Source organism: Bos indicus, chromosome 7, assembly GCF_029378745.1.
Source record: "Bos indicus isolate NIAB-ARS_2022 breed Sahiwal x Tharparkar chromosome 7, NIAB-ARS_B.indTharparkar_mat_pri_1.0, whole genome shotgun sequence".
Taxonomy (NCBI): Eukaryota; Metazoa; Chordata; class Mammalia; order Artiodactyla; family Bovidae; genus Bos; species Bos indicus.
In genome coordinates, this window is record NC_091766.1 from 13,965,252 (window position 1) to 13,991,803 (window position 26,552).

General features: G+C 40.5%; 1 protein-coding gene across 7 annotated transcripts; it reads left to right on the plus strand.

The window, feature by feature from the left end:
• The first annotated feature begins 3,027 nt into the window (after window positions 1–3,027).
• On the plus strand, window positions 3,028–25,371 carry LOC109561564 (zinc finger protein 177). 7 transcript variants are annotated; one of them, XM_019964106.2, is made up of 8 exons: window positions 3,028–3,475; window positions 7,471–7,556; window positions 9,317–9,400; window positions 20,110–20,195; window positions 20,633–21,184; window positions 21,606–21,698; window positions 22,068–22,255; window positions 23,127–25,371. In XM_019964106.2, the coding sequence occupies exons 5-8, from the start codon at window positions 21,151–21,153 to the stop codon at window positions 24,231–24,233; spliced, it is 1,422 nt and encodes a 473-aa protein (XP_019819665.2). In that variant the 5' UTR covers window positions 3,028–3,475; window positions 7,471–7,556; window positions 9,317–9,400; window positions 20,110–20,195; window positions 20,633–21,150; the 3' UTR covers window positions 24,234–25,371. The 7 variants fall into 7 exon arrangements, with proteins under 7 accessions (XP_019819665.2, XP_019819664.2, XP_019819663.2 ...); XM_019964105.2 differs by having other exon boundaries at window positions 3,029–3,475; window positions 9,317–9,414; window positions 21,058–21,184; XM_019964104.2 differs by having other exon boundaries at window positions 3,029–3,475; window positions 21,058–21,184.
• The last annotated feature ends 1,181 nt before the right edge of the window (window positions 25,372–26,552 follow it).

Below are 26,552 nucleotides of genomic sequence, written 5' to 3' on the forward strand. Positions count from 1 at the left end.
AACCTTTCTTGGAGCAATAAAAAGTTCTCAATGGTGGGATTTACCAACGATATGTTTCCACGTTCTCTCCCACTCCCTCTTTTTCTCCCAACCTTGCCTGTCTCTCTGGGACCCTTAATACTCAACACATCTTTCTCAGTTCTTCATCCCCACTAACCTATTTAGATGGGAACTTTTGACTCAATGAAGAGCCACTATTAGGCTCACACCTGAAAGATTTTTTTTTCCCTTCTTTAATCTCTCAGGCTCTGATGTCCTAATATACTAATTTATGTTGGCTTCCCTTAAAGACCCTCCACTCATGTTTCTCCAACTCACTAATTAGTTCAGTTTTCTGATTTACTTTTCTCAATAACTGACTTCTCATCTACAGATGTGGGGGAAAGAAAGATTATAGACCCATATGAATCAATATAAACCCCACAATGCCTCTGCAATTGCACAGTTCTGGCACTGTGCACTTGCCACTCCAGAATTCTTGCCTGGGAAATCACATGGTCAGAAGGGCCTAGTGGGCTATAGTCCATGGGATCGAAAAAGAGTCAGACCTGACTTATCAACTAAACAACAACAATCTCAAAGAACTAGAGGCACTATGACCTATTGTTGCAGATTTCATAGTCAAGAGCTTACTCATTCCTTGTACTAATCTCTGAAACACTCCTGTCCTCTTAAAAAAAATGATAAGGGGAATTATTTTGTAAAAAAAAAAAAAAAATTAAGGGTTATAAATTGTATCATGTGCCCGCATTTCCTGTGGCCCCCCAACCCAACTGCCATTCTGGCTTCTTTACTTCTGAAATCATATTACTTCACAGTAGTAGGTCTCTGTTCAGCTTTCTCTAGTATTCCTTTATATCCTGACTCCAAATACCTTTTCACTTTAGTATGACAAAACAATACACCTGGAAGTGTGATGTCACAAGGCTTCACTAACATACTTCTTCCAGTTTCTCAACCATAATCTCTAAGCCTTTCAACCTCCCTATTCTTCTACTTTGATTCTAGGTGGTGGTGGTGGTATTCAGTCGCTCAGCCCTGTCCAACTCTTTTCGACCCCATGGACTGCAGTATGCCAGGCTTCCCTGTCCTTCACCATCTCCCAGAGCTTGCTCAAACTCATGTCCATTGAGTTGCTAATGCCATCCAACCATCTCATCCTCTGCTGAACTTTTATATTCACCTAATCTAACCTCCCCTCAAGAGAAACGTTTTTGTCTCTGGAAAACTTTGTTATCTAAAGACATACAGTTTCTGGGAATTCCCTGGTGATCCAGTGGTTAGGGATAAGTGCTTTCATTGCAGGGGGCCTGGATTCAATTCCTGGTCATGGAACTAAGATCCTGCAAGCCTCCAAACCAAAAATAAAGAAATAAGACACAAAGTTTTTGAGGATAAATTATAATTAAATCAGATTTAGTAGGTTAATTGTATAGTTCATGATGTAACACTGAGAAACAAGTCCTGACATCAAACTGAATCAGATCAGATCAGTCACTCAGTTGTGTCTGACTCTTTGTGACCCCATGAATCGCAGCACACCAGGCCTCCCTGTCCATCACCAACTCCTGGAGTTCACTGAGACTCATTGTCCATCGAGTCAGTGATGCCATCCAGCCATCTCATCCTCTGTCGTCCCCTTCTCCTCCTGCCCCCAATCCCTCCCAGCATCAGAGTCTTTTCCAATGAGTCAACTGTTCCCATGAGGAGGCCAAAGTACTGGACTTTCAGCTTTAGCATCATTCCTTCCAAAGAACACCCAGGACTGATTTCCTTCAGAATGGACTGGTTGGATCTCCTTGCAGTAAAAGGGACTCTCAAGAGTCTTCTCCAACGCCACAGTTCAAAACCATCAATTCTTCGGCGCTCAGCCTTCTTCACAGTCCAACTCTCACATCCATACATAACCACAGGAAAAACCATAGCCTTGACTAGACGGACCTTTGTTGGCAAAGTAATGTCTCTGCTTTTGAATATGCTATCTAGGTTGGTCATAACTTTCCTTCCAAGGAGTAAGCATCTTTTAATTTCATGGCTGCAGTCACCATCTGTAGTGATTTTGGAGCCCATAAAAATAAAGTCTGACACTGTTTCCACTGTTTCCCCATCTATTTCCCATGAAGTGATGGGACCAGATGCCATGATCTTCATTTTCTGAATGTTGAGCTTTAAGCCAACTTTTTCACTCTCCACTTTCACTTTCATCAAGAGGCTTTTGAGTTCCTCTTCACTTTCTGCCATAAGGGTGGTGTCATCTGCATATCTGAGCTTATTGATATTTCTCCCAGCAATCTTGATTCCAGCTTGTGCTTCCTCCAGCCCAGCGTTTCTCATGATATACTCTGCATAGAAGTTAATATACTTCTATATTGGTGACAATATACACCCTTGACGTACTCCTGTTCCTGTTTGGAATCAGTCTGTTGTTCCATGTCCAGTTCTAACTGTTGCTTCCTGACCTGTATACAGGTCTCTCAAGAGGCAGGTCAGGTGGTCTGGTATTCCCATCTCTTTCAGAATTTTCCACAGTTTATTGTGATCCACACAGTCAAAGGCTTTGGCATAGTCAATAAAGCAGAAATAGATGTTTTTCTGGAACTCTCTTGCTTTTTCCATGATCCAGCGGATGTTGGCAATTTGATCTCTGGTTCCTCTGCCTTTTCTAAAACCAGCTTGAACATCTGGAAGTTCACGGTTCACGTATTTAGGATTCCTAAAACTTATTGTGAACTGTGCACTGTCACCTTAATTATCTGCCTCCTTCTATGAAATGACTATTCAATTATGCACCCAAATTTGAAAGCATTTGTCATTCATGTAAGATGCATGGACTACTGAGGAAAGCAAACCACCTAGCCAATCTTGGGCCACAGCCCCACCATGCGGGTCCGGAAACTGTGCCTCAGTGCCTCTCAGCGGAAGGAAAAGGGAATAACTCCCCGAAGCTCCCAGACTTTAGAAGCAGTGGCCTCTAGGGCCCGCCCAACCTCCGAGGCCCCACCCCTTAGGCTGCACGCGGACAATGAAAGTGCGCGTGCGCGTTTGTATTTGCGCGTGCGCAGTGAAGAAGTTCTGTTACTGGTGTGCCCCGGCTCAGGTGTGAGGTGAAATTTTTGTTTCATATCGTCCGGTCTCTGTGTGGTCAAGCAGGAGGGGAACAGACCCAAGAGGAGGCTTGAAGTCAAAGGACACTAGCCTCGAGGGCTGCCGGGCGGCGGCCCCTCCTCCGAGAGCTAGGACCCACTCGGCCTGGCGGCAGTTCCGGGAGGAGGCGGGTCCGCCCGGCCTACTCTCCATCCGCTTTGCTCCCGATTTCACAAGCCACCGGAGCAGCCTTTGGGTCCTTACTCCACAAGGAAAAGAAATAGCATCTCCGTCCTTCTCGACACTCCGGCACCTATGGCCCCCTGTCCCCGTGTCCCGGTGAGCTCTCGGTGGCTTTACTCCGGCCGTGGTTGTCGGTTACTGAAGTTTGGTAAGTCATATTCCGTTGGAAACAGAAGAAACCTTTGTAGGTTATTAGGGAGCACGTGTGTTTGATCTAAATAAGAGCAGGAGGGAAGGGATTCATATAAATAATAAATTTACCATATGAGAGCCCCGTAAAGCCCCAAACCTTCAAAATATAGAAGCCTCTGGGAAGGAAGTCGATCGAAGCTGTTTGCCGTTAGTAGCCGCCGTTGGAATTGAATTTATGTAAGATGAGTTTTGACGGGTAGATTTTTCTTCCAGGTATGCATCTAGAATTTCTCTTTTTTTTTTTTTTCTTTTTTCGCCCATGCTGCACGGCTGGAGGGATCTTAGTTCCCCCGCCAGGAAGGAGATGAACCATGGCCCACGGGATTGACAGTGCGGAGTCCTAACCACTGGACCACCAAGAAATTCCCTCATCTTGAAATTTTTATCTTAAGAAAATTTGTGGTCAATAAAAGGAATATCCATGAATCTAAGTTCACTAAGATTTTGTCTGTCATTTTATATGTATATAAAATGATGAACCATTTAATGGTAAATTGCAGACACTGACTTCTAAGAATGAGGACAGTTTCCTACTAAGAACAAAACTCCATTGTCCATCCAAGAAAATCAAAATTTCTCCAGTTTTCCAAAAGTATATTTTATAGTTGTCGGGTTTTGGACGGAGCTGGGATTCAAATAAGCTGGATTCAAATTGCACATTGCATTTAGGTTTTACATCTGTTTTACCTAAAACATTTGCCAGTATTTGTGGTTCCTGCAGTCCAGGAGATTTATATTGAAAAATGTTGGCATTCCCATATGGTAATGTTTTCCTATAATTTCATGTAATTGTGTATCTCATGGACTGTAGACCACCAGGCTCCTCTGTCCATAGGACTTCCCAGGCAAGTGGGAGTGGGTTGCCATTCCCTCCTCCAGGGGATCTTCTTGACCCAGGGGTCAAACCCAGGTCACCTGCCTTTGCAGGCAGGTTCTTTACCACTGAGTCACCTGATACAGCCAGTAGTATCTAACAAATGTAATGTGATTTTAAAATGTTTAGTAGTCAAATTAGGAGAAAATACACATGTGAAGTTATTTTTAATAATATGTCATAGCTAACCTAATTTACCCAGTTATTAATATATAACTATTGGTGAAATTAATGACCAATGTAGCTAATACAAAGTTATTAGTGAGAAATTGTACATTTCTTTTGTACCAAGTTGTTGGACTCTGATATGTATTTTACACCTAAGCTCACCTCATTTAGTATGGATGCTAAATTTTTATTAGAAATTCTTGATCTGTATTTAGCTTTCAGAAAATTGACTGTTGAAAAAATATTTGGGGAAACCCAGATTGCTCCAAACATACTGAAAGATTTTTTTTAGTAACTGAACAGTTTTATTTCTAAAATTTAATTAAAAGTGAGTAAAATGACAAATTTCAGGCCCTCAGTCTCACTAGCCACATTTCATATTCACGATAGCCACATAGAGCAAGACAATGACTACTGCATTAGACTGCAGGTTTAGAGACTTGAAAATGTCCTAGGTCATGTGTACTTCATGTCATGTCACATCAGGAGGCACATAAATGCAAGTCGTCCACTGTGTATTAGGAGTGCAAAGTGTTTAGTTAAGGTACCCATCTCTGTCTTGCACGGTCACATTTTTCTTTGTGATAATCTGTAGGTGATAAGCTTCCCAGGTGGCTCGGTGGTAAAGAATCTGTCCACAGTGCAGGAATGCTGGTTTGATCCCTTTGTCAGGAAGATCCCCTGGAGAAGGAAATGACAACCCACTCCAGGATTCTTGTCTGGGAAATCCCATGAACAGAAGAGCCTGGTGGGCTAATCTGTGGGGTCACAAAAGAGTTGGACATGACTCAGCAACTAAACAACAACAACAACAATCTGAGGGTGATACTTGGCAACAGGGGAATAATCTGTTGCCCAGCCCTTTCACCCAGTGGTTTTAGCATCACTTGTTGATCTTCACTTCTACCTATTTTTTACACTGAGGTCTTGAAAAGTGCTTTTGGTTGTTGTTGTTTTTTCTAATTCTTTTTCTTTTTCCAAATTTTTCCATTCTCTTGCTGTCAGTCTTTTGTGAACAAGAGCTTTCTCCCCCCACTTACCCTCCCTTCTCTATTTTTTTTTCCCCCCTTTCAGGGTTTCACAACATATTCCCCTATTTTTCTTTCATTTATCATATTATAAACAGTTGCTGTTATTTGATGCTCAGGCTCTCCCAAACTTGGCCAAGAGTAGGCCTTTTAATTTGATTCATTTGTCCTTTCAACACATCCCTATAAATCTTTGAGCATAAATTCCCAGTTCACTTTGAATTTGACTGTTGCTGCTTAGTCACTTCAGTCATATCCAACTCTGTGTGACCCTATGGACTGTAGCCTGCCAGGCTCCTCTGTCCATGGAATTCTCCAGGCAAGAGTACTGGAGTGGGTTGCCATGCCCTCTTCCAGGGTATCTTCCCAACCCAGGGATCAAACCCAGGTCTCCTGCATTGCAGGCAGATTCTTTACTGCCGAGGCACCAGAGAAGCCCCAAATTTGACTGTGAACAGACCATAATCAATGATTTCTCCAAGAAGCCTGTTTCCTTGTAGACACCAAGGTCTGTATGATACATGGACTCAGTGCTTCTAGGGTTTAATTGTGTCTAGGCCTTTCAGTGGATATCTAAAATAGATATTTTCCGGACTTTTCTGGTGGTCCAGTGCTTAAGACTCCATGCTGCCACTGCAGGGGGCACAAGTTCGATCCCTGGTTGGGGAACTCAGATCCTACATGCCACACAAAGTGGCCAAAAATATAAATAAATAAATAAGTTTTTTTTTTTAATTTATAATTTTATATCCTCCTTTCCATATAAATTATATTGTGAACATACTGTCTTATTATTCTTCAAAAACCCAGTTAAAATATATCTTCTTACATCATAGGTTCATACTCATATTCCTAGTAAAAATTTTGGGCAACCCAGACCTGCTAAGTTAGTCATTTCCTGCGCACTGTTTCATGATCACTGTCCAGTCATATTGGAGAATTAACAATAATCTTAGGAGTTCAGACTTTTGAGACACAGTAACCTGGATTCAGGCTCTGGCTCACCACTTCCTAAGTGGTGATCTTGGACCAATTACCACTGCTGTTTGCACATGAATTGCCTCAACTATTGAATGACAGTAATAATAACTTGATAATCATATGAGCTTTCAATGTTTCCAGTACATAATGGGTACTCAGGAAATGGCAATTATTTATATTCATGCCATCTACAGTTTCTAATGACTTTCACATAATACATAACTGCCGTCTTCCACAGAACGATGGCTAATGAATGATGCTTGATGACAAATCAGTAATGCCTACTGCTTAAAGATTGATGGCATGAGGCAAGACTCCCACTACTGCTTAATCAAGAGGAATTCAACTGTCTTGAAGAGACTTCGGGAATAACATGTATAAGGCAGATTTCACTGTCAGATTCACAGATGCAGCCTTTGATTTTTTCCCTTGTGGCAAGTACTTGCTGATGCTCCTTTCAGAGACAGTACTTTACTGGCCTGTGAACATAATGTCTTTGTGGCCTGGGTCTACACAGTCCTGCTTCTGGGCTGTCTAGGAGGGTGCTTAAGTATATAACAATATCCTTTTGTGTAAATCCTGGGACTTGGGGAGAAAGGGGTAAGTCTGCCCATTTTTGTGGGAGAAGTTCTGCTTAACTGATGAGACATCACTGTTAGCCAAAAAAATAACCCCAACAATTTTACCTGTCTAGACTTTTATCTGTAAAATGAAATTAGATTATTAAACATTTTTTCCTTTTTACCAAAATCCATTTCTAATTTCAGGTGAAGCGGACTGTAGGGCATTTTATGGCAGCAGTGTGTATGTGTTTACTTAGAATTAGTGTGGGTTGTTTCCAGGCTTGTGAGTATGGGAACTGTGGGCAGCCTGAATTCTCAGTTTTTGTTTCTTCTTAAGGCTGTCTTAGGACTTTTTCTGTCTTTATGAAGAGACATCAGAAGGGGAAAGGACTGTGACTGGATGTCTTGACAAATTATTTTCAAGTGAGTAGGAAATGTATTCTTTTATAAAAGCACATGCTTCTTCCTTCCAGGCAGATGTGTTTCCTTCTAGTGAAACAGAGTTTTTTATTCCAACAGAACCTGCTTAGGGACTGAGTCCAAGTTAAATTTCCTCAGATCTTAGGGCCTTTCATTTACAAAAGAGAATGATACCATCATCCCAGTATTTACTAATTCAGTCTGACCATCCATGCTGATTGTGTGCCCTCATTTTGCTATAATAGACAGGGAGCTGACATGTGATTCTGAGAATTTGTGCTGTCACTGGAGGAGTGATGCATTTCCAGCATTTATTGTCTGTAATGTGCTCAGAACTATTGCTAATCCTATCACAAGAGAAAATTAAGACCAGAAGAGGTCACAATCTAGTTGTGGTGAGATACATCGTTAGAGAGAGAGGTGCTCTTAAGCTACATAATTGGATGAGGTCACTATGAATATGTCCAGGTAGAGAGGAGAAGGGGCTTGAGGACCATCAAGCCCTGGGGTTGATGGTGGGAGAACATGAAACCTGTCTAGGCTTTGGGTCTCCCTTCCTCTTTTTCAAGTGCACACTGATAGAGATGGCAACTGCCTGATGCCAGGATGTTTGTGATGGTGTAGGTTCCAGTGACCTTTGAGGTCACAGACTTTACAGTACAGTGGCTTCCTCTTGAAAAATGAAGATCTGTCCATTGTACTGACTTTATTTTTTCTAGGATAAAAGGCTTAGGACTTCAAAATTCTGTATATAAGCTTAGATTGGGTTTTAGGCAAAAGATTGGGAGTCTGTTTTGTGAAAAATGAGAGAGAATGTGAATATCGTTGCATTTTAGTTTTATTTTAAAGTTTATTGGTTTGATAAAGTTGACATGAACATTTTGTTGTTTCTCAAGTTATACCTGAGAGTATTTGGTATCCCTGAAGAGCAGACTCTCGGCCCCATATTTATGGAAGTATTTGTCATCCCTTACATGTTAGTATTATATCAGGCATCTTCCTCTCAGAGCAGGGCACCAGCTATGCAGACCTCGTCTGATCTTTCAGGTAGAACTAAGAGGAAAGCTGAAGAAAATGGAAAGTTTTCCAAGAAAGAGAAAAGGCTAATTGTTTATGTATTTGGCTGTGCTGGGTCTTCGTTGCAGTTCGCAGCTTTCTCTAGTTGTGACAATTGAGGACTACTCCTTGCTGTGGTGCACGGGCTTCTCATTTTGGTAGCCTCTCTTGTTGTGGAGCACAGGCGCTAGGCTTTCAGGCCCAGCAGTGTGGCACACGGGCTAAGTTGCTCCACAGCAAGTGAGATCTCGGACCAGGGACCGAACCCACGTCCCCTGCATTGGCAGGTGGATTCGTATCTACTCTACCACCAGGGAAGTCGAACTTTTCTTCTCTTTAACTTTTCCCTCACTTTTGGAAACGCTCTTTTGGCCTGATGGTAGAATCTGTCCCATTTTTTAATTTAAATTTTGTATTTGCCTTAAGCTCTTTATCCATTTCCTTTCACCTTTGTTTTCCTCCATGGTGCTTTCCGTTCATAGTCAGTTTCAACACTAGAATCATTTCTTAGTAAATCACCTACCAGTTTGACCACAGCACCTTATCACGCCAAACTCCTAATCCAGCCAAACTTAATTTATTCTTTCTTTCTGTTCTAAAATATATTTTAAGTCAATGTTTGAAAGTAAACACACATTGGCCTTCATTTTTAACACCTTCCTTCCATTTATTTTCCAATAACATAATTTTTTGTAATCTTATTTCAGATTGGGAGATTTGTCTCAATACCAGAAGGTCAGCACCTCAGTGGGATATTTTGAATGGGAAAAAAGTCCAGCGTGGTAGACATGGTAAGATTCATAAGGTATAGTTCCTTCCCTTCCACTAGTGGAAGATTAACAGTTCCATAAAATAGAAAAGCAGCACAATAACCATGACAGATATTTAAGGCTTGTGTCATTCACCTGTTTTTCAGTCTCTGAGCATTGTGAATTTGGCAGACACTTGAAATACCCCTCACAATATATTTTTTTACATAGAATTCACTTGGCTAAGTATTCCCATATATGTCATTCTGATGAAGTTTTATTTCATTTTGGTCAACTATCAGCTCAACTCTATAAGAATCCTTATGAAAGTAAAGAATACAACAGAGCTTTGTTGCAGAATGATCACTTCATTTTGCTTGAAAGCAGTGAGGCCTGGAACCATGCATTGCAGTGAAAATGAAAGAAAAAAACAAAAAACTTCAATCATACCAATGTGTTTCTTGTATATACTCTTATTTTTAAAGACTTTATTTTTAAAGACTACTGATGTTAAGCATAAATATGGTCAGCTGATCTTTGACAAAGGAGCGAAGGAAATGAAATATAGAAATATAATTCTTTTCAACAGATGATGCTGGAACAGCCAGACATCCACATGCAAAAGAATAAATCTAGACACTGGCCTTAACACTCTCAACATAAGTTAATTCAAAATGCATTGCAGCCCTGGGTATTAAATACAAAACTGTAAAACTCCTGGAAGATAACATAGGAGAAAACTTAGAAGCCCTTGGGGTATGGCAATACTTTTTTAAATATAACATAGAAGATATGATCCATAAAAGAAATAATTGATAAACTGACATTGTTAAAACTAAAAATTTCTGCTCTGCTGAAGGCATTGTCCAGAGAGTGAGAAGGCAAGCACAGATTTAGAGAAAATATTTGCAAAAGACAACTGATAAAAGACTCTTAAGACTCAACAATAAGAAAACAAATAGCTGGTTAAAAATGGACTGAGACCTTAATAGACACAGCAGCAAAGAAGACATACAAATAGCAAATAAGCATGTGAAAAGATGGTCCACATCATATATCACCAGAAGAAAGAGTGAGAGGGCCTTCCTGAGCTCTACTGTAAATATAAGCACACACACGCTTTGCCAGTAACTCTGCCCTGGCCATCCATACTCATGCACCTCACTAGAAACCCAGAGCCTCTTGTTCCTAGAGGAAATGACAAGGCTGCACCCAACAGAAACACAGAGGGCAGGCTGCTTATTCATTGGGATACAGCCTAGAAAGGAGAATCCACTGAAGAGGTTTATTCCATTGTTTTAATTTGGGAGAGAGGAGGTAGAAGGAAGTTCCAGAGACAGCCCAGAAATTCAGACAAGTGGCATGTCTTTTCTCACCAAACTTTGCTCTGCTCCCTGCTATAATCATTAACAACCTTTGGCCCTGACCTCAAGGTTCTTCCACTTCAGGACCACCAAACACTGCTCCTACTTCTGATGGATAAAAATATTTAGGACAGGGGTGGGGGGCACTAATTTGATATAACAGTAAGTCCTGAGGGTACCCACATAGATGGCTTCCAGGTGCCAAGCAGAACCTGAGGCCAGGAATGATGAAGCTGGCATAAAACTATTGAACCAGATGTGAATTTCTCATTTGAATGAATCTCATTTGAGAACTGCAGTTGAATGCTGAACACATGAGGTCTAAGGACCCTGACCCTCTTCAAAGTCAAAAACCCCAGTACAACTCACCAGTCAGCCTTCTGGGTTCTGCACCTGTGAATACAACCATCCATGAACTGTGTAGTACTCTAGTATGTACTCATTGAAAAAAAAAAAATCTACATGTAAGTGGACCTGTTCAGATCAACCCTTGTTGTTCAAGTGTCAACTGTAACGATATATATTCATTATAGTATCATACAGGGTATTTTCACTGCCCTAAAAATTCTCTGCGCCCTGCTTATATATTCTACCAATCACTCTCACTAATCCCTGGCAGTCACTGATCTCCAATTTTGTCTTTTCCAAAGTGTCTTATAGTTGGAATCATACAGTATTTAATCTTTCCAGAATGGCTTCTTTCACTTAATATATATGCATTTAAGGTCTTTTCATGGCCTGATAGTTCATTCACTTTAGCTCTGGTAATATGTTGTTTCTTATCTGTTCACCTTCTGAAGGACATCTTGACTGCTTCCAAGTTTTGGCAGTTATAAATAAAATTGCTATAAACATTCATGTGCAAAGAAACAACCCCCACCCCCACCCCAGTCCCCAATCCAGAGCATGCATGTGCTGGTTTTTGTGTGGACATACGTTTTCAGCTTACTTGGGTAAATATCAAAGAGTGTGACTACTGTATTACTTGGTAGGATTATGTTTAGTTTTGTAAGCGATCACCAAATTGTATCCCAAAGTGGCTGTACAGTTTTGTATTTCTACCAGCACTGAATGAGCTTTCCTGTTCTACATCTTCACCAGTGTTTGTCATTATTAGTATCAGATTTTGGCTATTCTCAGCTTTGTAGTGGCCTGTCTGTCTCTGTCTCTGTCTATCTGTCTGTCTGTCTCAGCAGGTAGCTTAAAGTCTGATCTAGACTCTCTGGTTATTTGTTTTTAATACCAGGATAATCATTGTTGAAATCGGAATTGGGACAGAAAGGTCTCTGACTTCTGGGGGCTTATTTTGGTTAGGAAGAAGGGAGAGGCAGTGACTACACAAGAGAATCCATAATGGCTGAGGAAGTGAAGTTTGGACTCCTTTTGACTGCTGAGTCTTCTTTTCAAAATCTTGGGACCTCTACGTTTTCCCTTGGGGAGAGCAAATGGAGTCAAAAGACTTGGGCTCATGTACCTGGGGATCATTTTATATTTTAATGTGACATCAAGAGTAAGTTACTTTACTTGATAAGCCTCTTTTGCTTAAAATAAGATGTCCTGCGTGGGTTCTCAGGCTGTCCAACTTCTGCGACCCCATGGACTTAAGGCCGCGAGGCTGCTCTGCCCATGGCATTTTCCAGGCAAGAATACTGGAGTAGGTTGCCATTTCCTACTCCAGGGGATCTTCCCGATCCAGGGATGAAACCTAACGTCTCTTGCATTACCAGGTGGATTCTTTACCACGAGACACCTGGCAAGCCCCCAAACTTTACTGGGCTTGTCCTCAGCTTATGGCCCAGCAGCCTCACTGGGCCTTAGCCACTCTGTGCTTTGCCGCATCCTAGCCCCGCCCACTCGTCGGAATTAAGGTCGAAACCGGAAGCAGAAGTGCGCCTCTGGGAACGGCGTGGTCTCTAGAGCCCCCCTTCCTCAGCTTACCTTATCCGTTGGCATCCGATCCGGCCAGACCCAAGCCCAGGTTCTGACTGAGAGTCTGGAGTGGCGGTTGGAGAACGGGGAAGGATCATGGATATGATAGAAGGCGCAAGCAGTTCGGAACCGCAGCGCCTATTGCCAAGCTTCTCGCGCGACTCCCAGCCCTAGCTGCGCGCATAGGGCTGCAAGACCCACCGCTTTTACTCCCAGCAGCGACCGACTCCATCCCCGCCTGTTGGGGCCACGCTTTTCCCGCCTCCAGAAAGACTGCTTGATCGGTCTGTACACAGGAAGAGATGCGGACAGGGCACGTGCTCGGGGTCTTTTCTCCGTCTCCTGTCCACCCTTTCTTTAAAAAGCCTCTCTCAAATCAGACTGCATTTCCGTAAGAAGATGTCCATTCTTGTATCTCATTTTCTTCCGCTAATGACATGTCTTGAAGTACTCATTAGTTCACAGAGATCTGCCTTTTTTTTTTTTTTAACCTCTTTTACAGCTCTGTTGTGTGGAATCATCCTGTTGGTGGACGATTGAGTTGTTCCCATCTGAATGGGTTTGTCCATGTTTCTTCATTTTTATGGACTTAGGATTTTAAATTTTAAGGTCGATTTTTAGAACTTGAGTTGTTGGGTCATAGGTGCTGTTCCTGTATACTGCAAACTGCCCCCTTGTTCTGTTTTGAGCCCTCAGAGCTATATTCTGTATCCAGCAAGCTGCATACCTCTTAGTTTTCAATTAATCTTACCTGTAGATGCTTTTGGTTGTTTACACACTGTCATATCATCCAGGAATGGCAGGATGATATTCTTCCTTTATTATCTTCTAACCTATCATGTCTCCCTATCCTTGTCCACTCTCCCCAGTTTACTGTGCTGTCTGTAACATGCTAGTAGAAGGAGCCACTCTTTTTCTGTGTCTCAAAGGCCTTCGGCTTTTATCTAGTAAATTGAAACACTTGCTGTATATTTTTGGCATGTTTTCAGGTTTAAAGACATTTCCCTTTATGCTTCTTTTTTTTGTTTACTAACATTATTTTTTGTAATAGTTTTCATTGTTGTTATTGTTCACTTGCCAAGTCATGCCTGACTCTTTGTGACCCCATGGACTGTAGCTCTCCAGGCTTCTCTGTCCTCCATTATCTCCCAGAGTTTGCTCATATTCATGTCCACTGAGTCAGTGATGCTATCTAACCATTTCATCCTCTGCTGCCCTCTTCTCCTTTTGCCTTCAGTCTTTACCAACATCACAATCTTTTCCAGTGAGTCAGCTCTTCCCATCAGGTAGCCAAAGTATTGGAGCTTCAGCTTTAGCATCAGTCCTTCCAGTGAATGTTCAGGGTTGATATCCATTAGGATTGACTGGTTTGATCTCCCTAGTCCAGGGAACTCTCAAGAGTCTTCTCCAGCACCACAGTTCGAAAGCATCAGTTCTTCAGTGCTCAGCCTTCTTTATGGTCCAACTCTCACATCCCTGCATGACTACTGGAAAAACCATTGCTTTGACTATATAGACCTTTGTCAGCAAAGTGATGTCTCTGCTTTTTAATAGGCTATCAAGGTTTGTCATAGCTTTCCTTCCAAGGAGCATCTTTTAATTGTAATAGCTTTATTGAGATATAATCACATGTAACTAAAGTGTATAATCCAGTGTATTTTAGTGTATTCCCAGAGATGTGCCACCCTCACCGCAATCTAATTTTAGAAGATTTTCGTCATCCCAGAAAGAAATCCCATACTCATTAGCACTCACTCCCCATGCCTCACTACCCACCAGGCCCATGTTAGCACTGGTCTGTTTCTTGTCTTTATAGACTTGTCCATTCTGGACATTTCGTATACATGTAATCATATAATATTTTGTCTTTTGTGAATGGTTTCTTTCACTTAGTATAATATTTTCAAGGTTCATCCACATTGTAGGAAGTGTCAGTACTTAATTCCTGTTAGTGGCCAAGTAATTCTTTTGTATGGATACATCACATGTATCCACTCACAATTTAATGGGCATTTGGGTTATTTTCCACATTTTGGCTATTATAAGTAATGCTGCTGTGAGCTCTCCTGCTAAAGTTTTTGTGTGGACTTATTTTCATTTCTCTTGGGTTTATACCCAGGAGTGGAATGCTGATTCTTATGATAATCGTATATGTAACCTTTTGATAAACTGCAAATATTTCTAAAGGGGCTGTACCATTATTCTTTCCCATCAGCAAATAAGAGTTCTGATTTCTCCACATCCTCACCAGTTGTTAGTCTTTTTGAGAATAATTATCAAAATGAGTGTCAAGTAGTATCTTGTGGTTTTAATTTGCATGTCCCTGGTAGTTAAGAATAAGCATATTTTTATATGCTTAATGGCCATTGTATTTTTCTTTAGAAAAACATATTTTGCCCATTTTAAAAGTTGAGGGTTTTGTTTTTTTTTTTATGGAGTTGGCTGAAAATATTTTTAAATCATTAGGCAATGTTGAGTATTATCAGACTTTTTAGTGTGTTATTGAGATGATCATACTATTTTCTACTTTGATCTATTGTGCTGTGTTCAGTTGCTCAGTCATGTCCAACTCTTTGTGACCCTATGGACGATAGCCTGCCAGGCTCCTCTGTTCATGGAATTTTCCAGGCCAGAATACTGGAGTGGGCTGCCATTTCTTCTCCAGGGGATCTTCCCAGCCTAGAGATAGAACCTTCATCTCCTGCACTGGCAGGTGGATTCTTTACCATGGAGCCACAAAGGAAGCCCATATATGTATATGTATATATATGTATAAACGTGTGTGTGTGTGTATATATATATACACACACATACACATACAAATATGTATACAATGGATATAAATAAATCACTTTGCTGTACACCTGAAACTAACATGACATATATATCAATATACTTCAATTAAAAATTTTTAAACAAACTTTTTTTTTTATTTTTGACACTCCAGATTTTTATAGCTTTGTTAAAATATAATGGAAATATAATAACTATACATGTTCATATTCAAGTATACAGTTTGATGAGTTTTTTTTTTTTTCTTTAATAGAAAATTATTTAATTAGTATACATGTGTTCCCCATCCTGAACCCTCCTCCCTCCTCCCTCCCCACACCATCCCTCTGGGTCGTCCCAGTGCACCAGCCCCAAGCAAACTTTTAACAGAAGTTTTTAGCATTATCACAACACCATTACGACACACCCCCAAGTTAATAGTTTTTCTTGATATTATCAGTGGTCTTTAGCCAAAGGTTACCAGGAACACACAGAATTAAGCAAGTTGGATTTATTACTTATTGCAGCAAGGCAGAATGCACACTATAGTGAACTGTGGGATGTCTTAATAAAGGAGTGTTAGAAAAGACATTTGGTTTTGTACACATGAAGCTTACATAGTTTTGTAAATCATTATTACCTCAATAAAAATAAACTTAAAAATTACTTTTAAAAAGGAAAGGGAGGGACTTCCCTGATAGTCCCATGGCTAAGACTCCCAGTTTCCAATGCAGGGGATCCAGGTTCAATCCCTGGTCAGAGACCTAGATCTCACGTGCCCAACAAAGACCTGGTGCAGGAAATAAATAATAAATATTTTTTAAAAAAAGAAAGGGAAACATTGCTCTTGATAAACATATTAGCAAATTTGCTCATAAGTTTAATGAAAAAATCATAGATCATTTTAACATTCAGGAAGATTGCTTTAAAGGGCATCCAGTATAAAACTACTGACTCAGAAGCATACTGCATGGAGAAGGGAATTGGAGCCCACTCCAGTATTCTTGTTTGGAGAATTCCACGGACAGAGGAGCCTGGTGGGCTACAGTCCATGGGGCTGCAAAGAGTTAGACACGACTGAGTGACTAACACTTGACTAGAATGCTTAAAAGGATGGAGCTGCATTGCTGAACTAACTCAGCATTGAGAGGGAGCAAGCTTTTTTATAATAAATCACTTTGGGGGAAAAAAAGCACACTGCATTTTGGAATTAAAAAATGTCATTCCAAGGATCAAAAGTGTGAGTTGTAAGTCAATGTGATTTTTCAAGCTATAGTGATATTTTCCAAGGGACGTTGATATTTAAAATTGTAGTTTAATCCAACAACAATACCTTTTTTTCTCACTTTGGTAGAAATAGCTATTTTTGAAGGCAAATTCTCTAGTTTTTGAACTAATTTGTCAATGTTGAGCATTTTCTAGACTTTCTCCATGTCTGTTGACCTTTGTTAATTGAGAACCTAAAATCATGTAACTTAAAAGGAATATATCTTTGAGGTGCCAGCTGAAACCAGGAACTTTGTAAATGCCGTTACAAAGCCTTAACGTTCAAAAATTTTACCATATTTCTCTAATCTATAAAAAAAAGAATTGGGCGCTTCCCTGGTGGCTCAGTTGGTCATAACTTTCCTTCCAAGGAGTAAGCGTCTTTTGATTTCATGGCTGCAAATCACCATCTGCAGTGATTTTGGAGCCCCAAATAATAAAGTCTGACACTGTTTCTACTGTTGCCCCATCTATTTCCCATGAAGTGATGGAACCAGATGCCATGATCTTCGTTTTCTGAATGTTGAGCTTTAAGCCAACTTTTTCACTCTCCTCTTTCACTTTCATCAAGTGGCTTTTTAGTTCCTCTTCACTTTCTGCCATTAAGGGTGGTATCATCTGCATATCTGAGGTTACTGATATTTCTCCCAGCAATCTTGATTCCAGCTTGTGCTTCTTCCAGCCCAGCATTTCTTATGATGTACTCTGCATATAAGTTAAATAAATACCAACTTAGATAGCATATTAAAAAGCAGAGACATTACTTTGCCAACAAAGGTCCACCTAGTCAAGGCTATGGTTTTTCCAGTGGTCATGTATGGATGTGAGAGTTGGACTATAAAGAAAGCTGAGTGCCGAAGAATGGATGCTTTTGAACTGTGGTGTTGGAGAAGACTCTTGAGAGTTCCTTGGACTGCAAGGAGATCCAACCAGTCCATTCTAAAGATCAGTCCTGGGTGTTCTTTGGAAGGAATGATGCTAAAGCTGAAACTCCAGTACTTTGGCCACCTCATGCGAAGAGTTGACTCTGACTCGTTGGTAAAGACCCTGATGCTGGGACGGATTGGGGGCAGGAGGAGAAGGGGACGACAGAGGATGAGATGGCTGGATGGCATCACCGACTCGATGGACGTGAGTTTGGGTAAACTCCGGGAGCTGGTGATGGACAGGGAGGCGTGGCGTGCTGCAATTCATGGGGTCGCAAGGAGTCGGACATGACTGAGCAACTGAACTGAACTGAAGTGGTGGCTCAGTAGTAAAGAATCCACCCACCCGTGCAGGAGACACGAGTTCAATCCCTGGTCTGGGCAGGTCCCACATGCTGCAGAGCAACTAAGCCCAAGCACCACAACTACTGAACCCATGTTCCACAGCTACTGAAGCCTGTGTACCACAACTAGAGAGTAGCCCCCACTCACTGCAACTAGAGAAAAGCCCACACAACAACACAGACCCAGCACAGCCTAAAGTAAATAACATTATTTTTTTTTTAAGCTGTAAGGGCCACACATTGCAGTGAATTGTTACACCTCTTAAGTCTCTTAATCAGGAAGAGTTTTCCTTTCCTCTTTCTCCTCCAAACTGGATATTTCTGATTATGTCCCCTATATATCATTAAGCGTGTCCTCTGTCCCCTCCTCTTACCCTTCTTCTATAAACTGCTAATTCGATGAAAGGATTTGTTAGGATTTTTTTTTTATTAAAAAATATTTTATAATTGGTATTGTCTCTTATTGCATCATATCAGAACTCATGGTGTCCAGGTGTCTCTTAAGATGTTAAGATTTATCAGCCTGATCTTCCTTTATAAAGTTGCCCAGCACATCTATTTAGTCTTAAAATTATCCCCTTCAGGTTTCTTCTTAGTTACAAAAAAAAAAGGGCGGGGGGTCACTTAATGGGGAAACCTGCTGCATACCACCTTAACCAAGTGATTGAAATTAACATCAGTAATCAGAAACACTGTTCCCAATGCCTCCTGAAGTGATTCACTGAGGACAAGCATCAGTTATAAAATACATCATCCAAAAATAAACGTTGTGACTCTAACCATGAGAAAACAGACAAACTAAAACTGAGATGTAATCTGTAAAACATTTGACCTGGGACTTTTCAAACCTGAAAAGATGAAGAAAGGCCAAGGGACTGGTCCAGATTAAAGAAGATGAAAGAAACATAGTCTGAGGGCATAATCCTGGATAGGAAATTTTAAAGTGGCTGCTGTAAAGGATATTACTGGACTAGTTGGTAAAATTCTGCATATGAATTATATGTTAGATAATAAATATTAAATCCTGGTTTTGATTTTGTTAGGGAAAGTCCCCAGTTCCTATGACACTCTGAAGTATATAGGAAAAAAGGGTCTGACACCTGCAATTTCCTCTCAAGTAGTTTCCTCTCAATATTCTTGATGAAACACACACACACCCCTACAGAGAGGAGAAGGAAAGCAAATGTGACAAAACTTTAACAATTAGTAAAGAGTATAGGGAAGCTCATCACTTTTACACTAATTCTTACAACTTTTGAGTTTGAAATTTTTTCAAAGCTAGAAGTTGAAAATAAATATTCCCATTCACTTTTCACGTAATATTTTAGTAACCATTGATTGTCATTGCCTAAGTGCATTAATTTACTAGTGGTTTCAGAATGATGACTTTCTGATTTTAGCGTTTTCTTCATAATAAATGGAACTTAGAATAAAGTTTGTATGATTATTCTGGAAAGAACTTTCCTGTATCATAACTATTTAGTAATAATAAAATGTTATTCATAAAGGAGGGGACAGGATGATACAGGCTTGATTTTTTTTTTTTTTTACAAATTTTCAGAATAACAAAATTATATCCTGGTCACCTCTGGTAGTGACCATTGACCATTTTTTAGTAACATTATGGACTCATGGCTTTGTTTTATATTTGGTGTATTTCAACTGATTGTAATTACTGTTTATTAAATTGTTCCATCATAAGCCAGTGGGAACCTTTTTAAGTTTTCTCCTGTGTGGTAGATTCCTTCCTTTCTGGTATAAGCTGTTCCAGGCTTATGCTGAACATTTCTTGTTCCACACTGAACATAGTTCCCAAAGGAGTCCTGGTTTCTTATACAGAGGAATTTTAATACTAGAGGACTCATTGCTACTGAATTGTTAGTGACTCTAGGCAATTTTGGTGGCTCAGTCTAGGGAAAAGTTTAAAAAATAAGAACATACTGTATTCCCAATTCCTAACTGTTCTTGGATAAGGAGATAAATTCTTTACTGTATTATGTGTGTGTGTGTGTATATATATATATATATATATATATATGCATTTAGGTGCATGTGGCTACTCTGAAGCTAGTATGAGAACTCTTACAAGGCCTCTAAGTGTTGAATATCTGTCAGGCCCAGAATCTCATGGCTTCTTTCTTCGTTTCTAGGTCTTCATGGTCAGAACCCTGCCAAGCCAGAAGGGAGACACACAAAAGAAAGAATGGCTGCAGGATTGCTGACAACCTGGTCACAGGTATGTGGGAAGTTACTCTATCCAAAAAAAATCACTGTTCCCAAAGGCTACATCTCTTGTCCGTGACCCAGAGCTTCACAGCCCAACCAGACTAGCCTCAGTTCAGTTCAGTTCAGTTCAGTCACTCAGTCGTGTCCGACTCTTTGCGAGCTCATGAATCACAGCACGCCAGGTCTCCCTCCATCACCAACTCCCAGAGTTCACTCAGACTCATGTCCATCAAGTCAGTGATGCCATCCAGCCATCTCATCCTCTGTTGTCCCCTTCTCCTCCTGCCCCCAATCCCTCCCAACATCAGAGTCTTTTCCAATGAGTCAACTCTTCGCATGAGGTGGCCAAAGTACTGGAGCCTCAGGCTCCCTCAGTTCTTTGGGCTTCTTAGAATGGGAGAGAGAGAATGTTTAAGGAAAAGCTTCAACATTTGTTTTGTGTTTCAGATAATCCCTGAGGGTGAGTGTTAGTTCCATATTCTGCTGGCTGCCATGAAGGAAAACAAAGACTTTTTTTCACTACGAAAAACATTCATTTTCCAAGTATTTTCTCATTCTATAATATGCTAAATCTGTACTAGATCTTGAATAAGATTAGAAGACTCCTTGCAACCTAGTTGTGGCAATATCAGCTCAGCTGTGTTAGAAAAGCTTCTAAAAACCATGATCCTGAAAGAGATGGTCCAGTGAGTGAGAACAGAAGTGGAAGATTCCAAGAACTTGGGTGAAATGATAAGAGGCCTCTGAAGAATGTCTGAGCTTACTGTACATTGGGTCTTCTCCCCAATTCCTCTCAGCCTCACCCATCATCTTTCTGGTTCAAAGTTAGAGATAGTTCTTGGCTGAACCTGAATGTATACATGGTGTTTTAGGAGTTGGTGACCTTCGAGGAAGTGTCAGTGGACTTCTCACAGGAGGAGTGGGCCCTGCTGGCCCCCACTCAGAAAATCCTGTACAGAGATGTGATGTTGGAGAACTTTAGGAACCTGGCCTCAGTGGGTAAAGTTGGCTTCATTCCTTCATATTCACTTATTTATGCATGTACTAGTTCATCACTTGTCTCTCCCAGGAACTGAAAAGAACAGCTATACACGGTAAACACAGAATGGACTGTTCCTGCTCTTGTGGGGAAGTCTTATCACTTCCCAAGAAAATTCACTGATTGTATTTTCTCAGTTCTTAAAAAATTTAGGTAATTTACAGATCTTGGGCTTAGAATTCAAGAGTCAGATCATGTGGGAAAAGGTGTGTGGGTGTTTGTCTTATGGTGCTCTGTGAAAAGGCTATGTAATCTGATTCTTTTGCTGCTCTTGCCTATCTTTAGAATCCTTGAAAACCAAAGTATTGGAATCAGTTTTGTGGAAAGACTCCTTGTCTCCTTCACAGTCTCCCCACATCATATGTCTTTTCCCATGAGCAGGGTATCATCTCTGCAAACACAGTCCAATCACCGAGGTGGCGCAGGAAGAACTGAGGCCAGAGGGGAGAGGAATTCTCCAAAGTGCTTGTACAGGTGAGCCCCGGGCAGGAAGGGGTCATTGTATGGAATAGCCACAGCCTGTGAGTGGTGGTACAGTTGTCAGTCATTGTGAGCTAAGAAGGCTGAGACCATTACATGAGCTTTATGTCCCAAGCCTCCAGAATTCTATGTAAAATACCTCTCATTTCCGTTGCTTGTTCCTATCATTGGCATCTTTTCCCAGAGAAAGCCAAGTTCCTAAATTAATTTCTCTGATCACTGGTTACATCTTCTCTCTCACATATTCCTCCTATATTTAGGGTTATTAATTGAAAACAAATCGATAGCATGCCTGCCTCCTTTTTTCTTTCACCCCTACTTTTTCTCCCAATAATTATAAAAAATTTCCCCATTCACTTTCAGATGGGGCTACTCAACTTAAATCAAAAGATGTAATTCTCATGCAGAATATCCCTGGAGAAAAAACTTCCAATGGCATAAAAATGGTGAGATTCACTAGAAGTGATTCCTGTTTTTTAAGACTGGGAGATCTCTGTGAATTTCAAGAAATTAAAACAGCAGCAGCACCCAAGCAAGAGGAGACACTTGAGGCAAGTAGAATCATTCATCAGAAAGCTGCATCAGGAAATCCTTTATTAATCCTATAAAATTGGAGAAATCTCCAAACCTACCTCAACACTTGCAGCCTTGCAGAGAATATCAAAAAGTAAACATTTACTTGAGCTTCCCCGGTAGTGCAATGGTAAAGAATCTGCCTGCCAAGGCAGGAGATGCAGGTTCAATCCCTGAGTTGGAAAGATCCCCTGGAAAAGGAAATGGCTACTCACTCCAGTATTCTTACCTAGGAAATCCCATGGACAGAGGAGCCTGGTAAGCTACAATCCATGAGGTCACAAAAGAAACACAACATAGCGACTAAACAACAGCAACAAACATTTACTTAAATGTCATTCCACTATTAAGTATTTAATAAATCATTCATTCTTCACCCATGATTAGAAAAACTCTATAATTAGGATGCCCTTTGATGGAATAAATTCCATGGGGCCTTGGGAAGAGTATTTAGCTATTTCAACTTGAAAGAATAAGGCAAAAAATATACACACATCCTGAAAATGGCAAAAATGTTAGTCATAATAATATACTTCCTGTATATGGCAGGATCCACATGGAAATGAGTTCCTGTGTAATAAAAGTGAGAAAGCCTTTGTGCATGTTAAGTCACTTCAGGCATGTCAGACTCTGTGCAGACCCTATGGACTGTAGCCTGCCAGGCTCCTCTGTCCATGGGATTCTCCAGGCAAGAATACTGGAGTGGGTTGCCATGTTCTTCTCCACGGGATCTTCCCAACCCAGGAATCAAACCCAGGTCTCCTGCATTGCAGGCAGATTCTTTATTGTTTGAGCCACCAGGGAAGCCCCAAGAAGGCCTTTAGTCATCACTTACTCCTTTTTCTGTAGGCACCAACCCTCCCTGGTGAGAAACCATTGGAATGTGATCACTGTAGAAAATTCTTCAGAAAGAATTACCACCTTATTCGTACAAGATATTGCAAGGGTGAGAAATGCTACAAATATAAAGAATATGGGAGAGACTTTGGCCATCCCTCAACTCTTAGGAATCGTTTGTGTACTCATATTGGAGAGAAAATTCTTGAATTCAGTGATTGTGGAAAAACTTTTAATCAAGAGTCACCCCTTAGGAAACACTTCAGAACTCTCACAGGAGAAAAGTCTGAATGTAATCAACATCTTATATCCAAATTACACTCTTCCTTCTCAGTACATAAACAAATACCTACTGAAGAGAAACTCCATGAACACAGTGACTGTGGGAAAAGATCTTTCCATAGTGTCCACAAAAAAATGTGTACTGTGAAAGAAAGCTCAAAATGTAATGGACATGGGAAAGTTTTCACTGGCCCCTTGTCCCTTCAGATATGTTTGAGGCCTCATACTGGAGAGAAAGCTTATGAATGTAGGGACTGTGGGAAAGCCTTTGTTTTTCAATCTTCCCTTAAGAAACACGTAAGATCACACACTGGAGAGAAACCTTATGAGTGTAATCACTGCGGAAAATCCTTCAGCCAGAGCTCTCACCTTAACGTTCATAAAAGAACTCACACTGGAGAGAAACCTTACGACTGTAAGGAATGTGGCAAGGCTTTCACTGTTCCTTCATCCCTTCAGAAACATATGAGAACCCATACTGGCGAGAAACCCTATGAATGCAGTGACTGTGGGAAAGCCTTTATTGATCAGTCATCCCTTAAGAAACATACCCGATCTCACACTGGAGAGAAACCTTATGAGTGTAATCACTGTGGAAAATCCTTCAGCACAGGCTCTTATCTCATTGTGCACAAGAGAGCTCACACTGGAGAGAAAACCTATGCATGTAAAGAATGTGGGAAGGCCTTTAGGAATTCCTCTTGCCTAAGAGTGCATATGAGAACTCATACAGGGGAGAAGCCTTATAAATGTATCCAGTGTGGAAAAGCATTCAGCACTAGCACTAACCTTATCATGCACAAGCGAATACATACTGGGCAGAAGCTCTGTGAATGAAATGACTACAAGCTAGCCTTAAGGGCCTCTTCCCCCCTCAGTCATTTTTGAACACACTCTGGAGAGAAACCATATTATGACCAATTTAGAAGGCACAACTCTTCAGTTACATTATACTGGGGCAAACGTAAATGTTACGATTCTGTGATTGTATTTATCAGTGAGTGTTTAAAGTGTGACAACTCATTAGCTGATGAGTATTAAAGATTATATAGCACTCTAAATTCCCCTTGATGTACATCACAAAGATTTTTTTTTTTTAGTATTTATTTATTTATGTATTTATTTGGCTACAACAAGTCTTAATTGCAGCATGTAGGATCCTCAGTCTTTATTGTGGCATACAAGATCTTTAGTCACAATGTACAGTATCTAGTTCCCTGACCAGGAATTGAACCTAGGTAGGCCCTCTGCATCAGGAGTGTGGAGTCTTAGCCACAGGACCACAAGGGAAATCCCTCACTAAATTTAGGTATGTAATGTTTTTATTATAAGTAAGTACTAAGTATTGTGCATTTCTCATCAAGATATCCTGGACTGAACTATAGGTTATTTATAAATATGTATTTTAATGTGCAGGCTGGGCATATTTTAGCTATCTTTTAGTTATAGATTCCTAATTGAATTGCACTGTCCACAGAATGCCTGATCTTCATGACATAGATCAATAACATACAAACAAAATTATTAGAGACTTGCTATGTGGCCTAATGTGTGAGATACAAGAAGTTGCTGTCCCAATATCCATTTCTCCCTTCCTTCAAGTAACAAAACTACAGTTGTGTTCAAATTAGCAGTGTAGACAATTTCTGAGGACTCATCTCCCAGCTTTTCTTGCAGCTGTGAGTGCCCATGACCTCACAGTCTTGGCCTGTGAGAAAGAAGCAAGAGGTCACAGCTTGTGGGTTCTAAAGAGTTCCATGGAAATGGGAGCATGGCATCTGGCATTTTCACTTTACCATCTGCCCTCAGGTTAATCTCTTTTTCCTTAGAGAATAGACCAATAAGATGACAATCATAGACTACTGATTATATAATAGACATGTAAGGTATTTTTTGGCTGTATATAAGCAACTATGAGTTGCTTGTTTCTGAATTTCATGTAACATGAGAAAAATAAACTCCTAACTGGTTTAAATCACTCGTGTGGGAAGAATCTGTTGCAGTGGATTTCAGTCTTAACTGATGCATCTCATATATGGTCAAGCTTTAAGAATCCTTCAAAGGAGAGGGAGCATATGTATTCTTATGGGTGATTCATGTTGTTTTATGGCAGAAACCAACAACATTGTAAAGCAGTTCTCCAATTAAAAAAATTTTTTTAATCCTTCAAGTATAGTTGAAAACAATGTGTATTCTGTAATTGTTGAGTATAGGTCAGTTTTCATTCCAGTCCCAAAGAAAGGCGATGCCAAAGAATGTTCAAAACTATCACACAATTGCATTCATCTCACATGCTAACAAGTTTAATTCAGTTCAGTTCAGTCGCTTAGTTGTGTCTGACTTTTTTTTGAGTAATGTTCAAAATTCTCCAAGCCAGGCTTCAACAGTATGTGAACTGCGAACTTCCAGGTGTTCAAGCTGGATTTAGAAAAGGCAGAGGAACCAGAGATCAAATTGCCAGCATCCATTGCACCATCAAAGCAAGAGAGTTCCAGAAAAACATCTACTTTTGCTTTATTGACTATGCCAGTGCCTTTGCCTGTGTGGATCACAACAGACTGGAAAATTCCTAAAGAGATGGGAATAGCAGACCACCTTACCTGCCTCTTGAGAAATCTGTGTACAAGTCAAGAAGCAACAGTTAGAACTTGACATGAAACAACAGACTGGTTCCAAATCAGGAAAGGAGTATGTCAGGGCTGTATATTGTCACCCTGCTTATTTAATTTATATGCAGAATACATCATGGGAAATGCTGGGCTGGATGAAATACAAGCTGGAATCAAGATTGCCAGGAGAAATATCAATAACCTCAGATGTGCAGATGACACCACCCTTACGGCAGAAAGTGAAGAAGAACTAAAGAGCCTCTTGATGAAAGAGGAAAGTGAAAAAGTAGGCTTAAAACTCACCATTCAGAAAACTAAGATCATGGCATCCGGTCCCATCACTTCATGGCAAAAAATGAGGAAACAGTAAGAGACTATTTTCTTGGGCTCCAAAATCACTGTAGATGGTGGCTGCAGCCATGAAATTTAAAAAGACGCTTACTCCTTGGAAGAAAAGCTATGACCAACCTAGACAACATATTAACAAGCAGAGACATTACTTAGCCAACAAAGGTCCATGTTGTCAAGCTATGGTTTTTCCCATAGT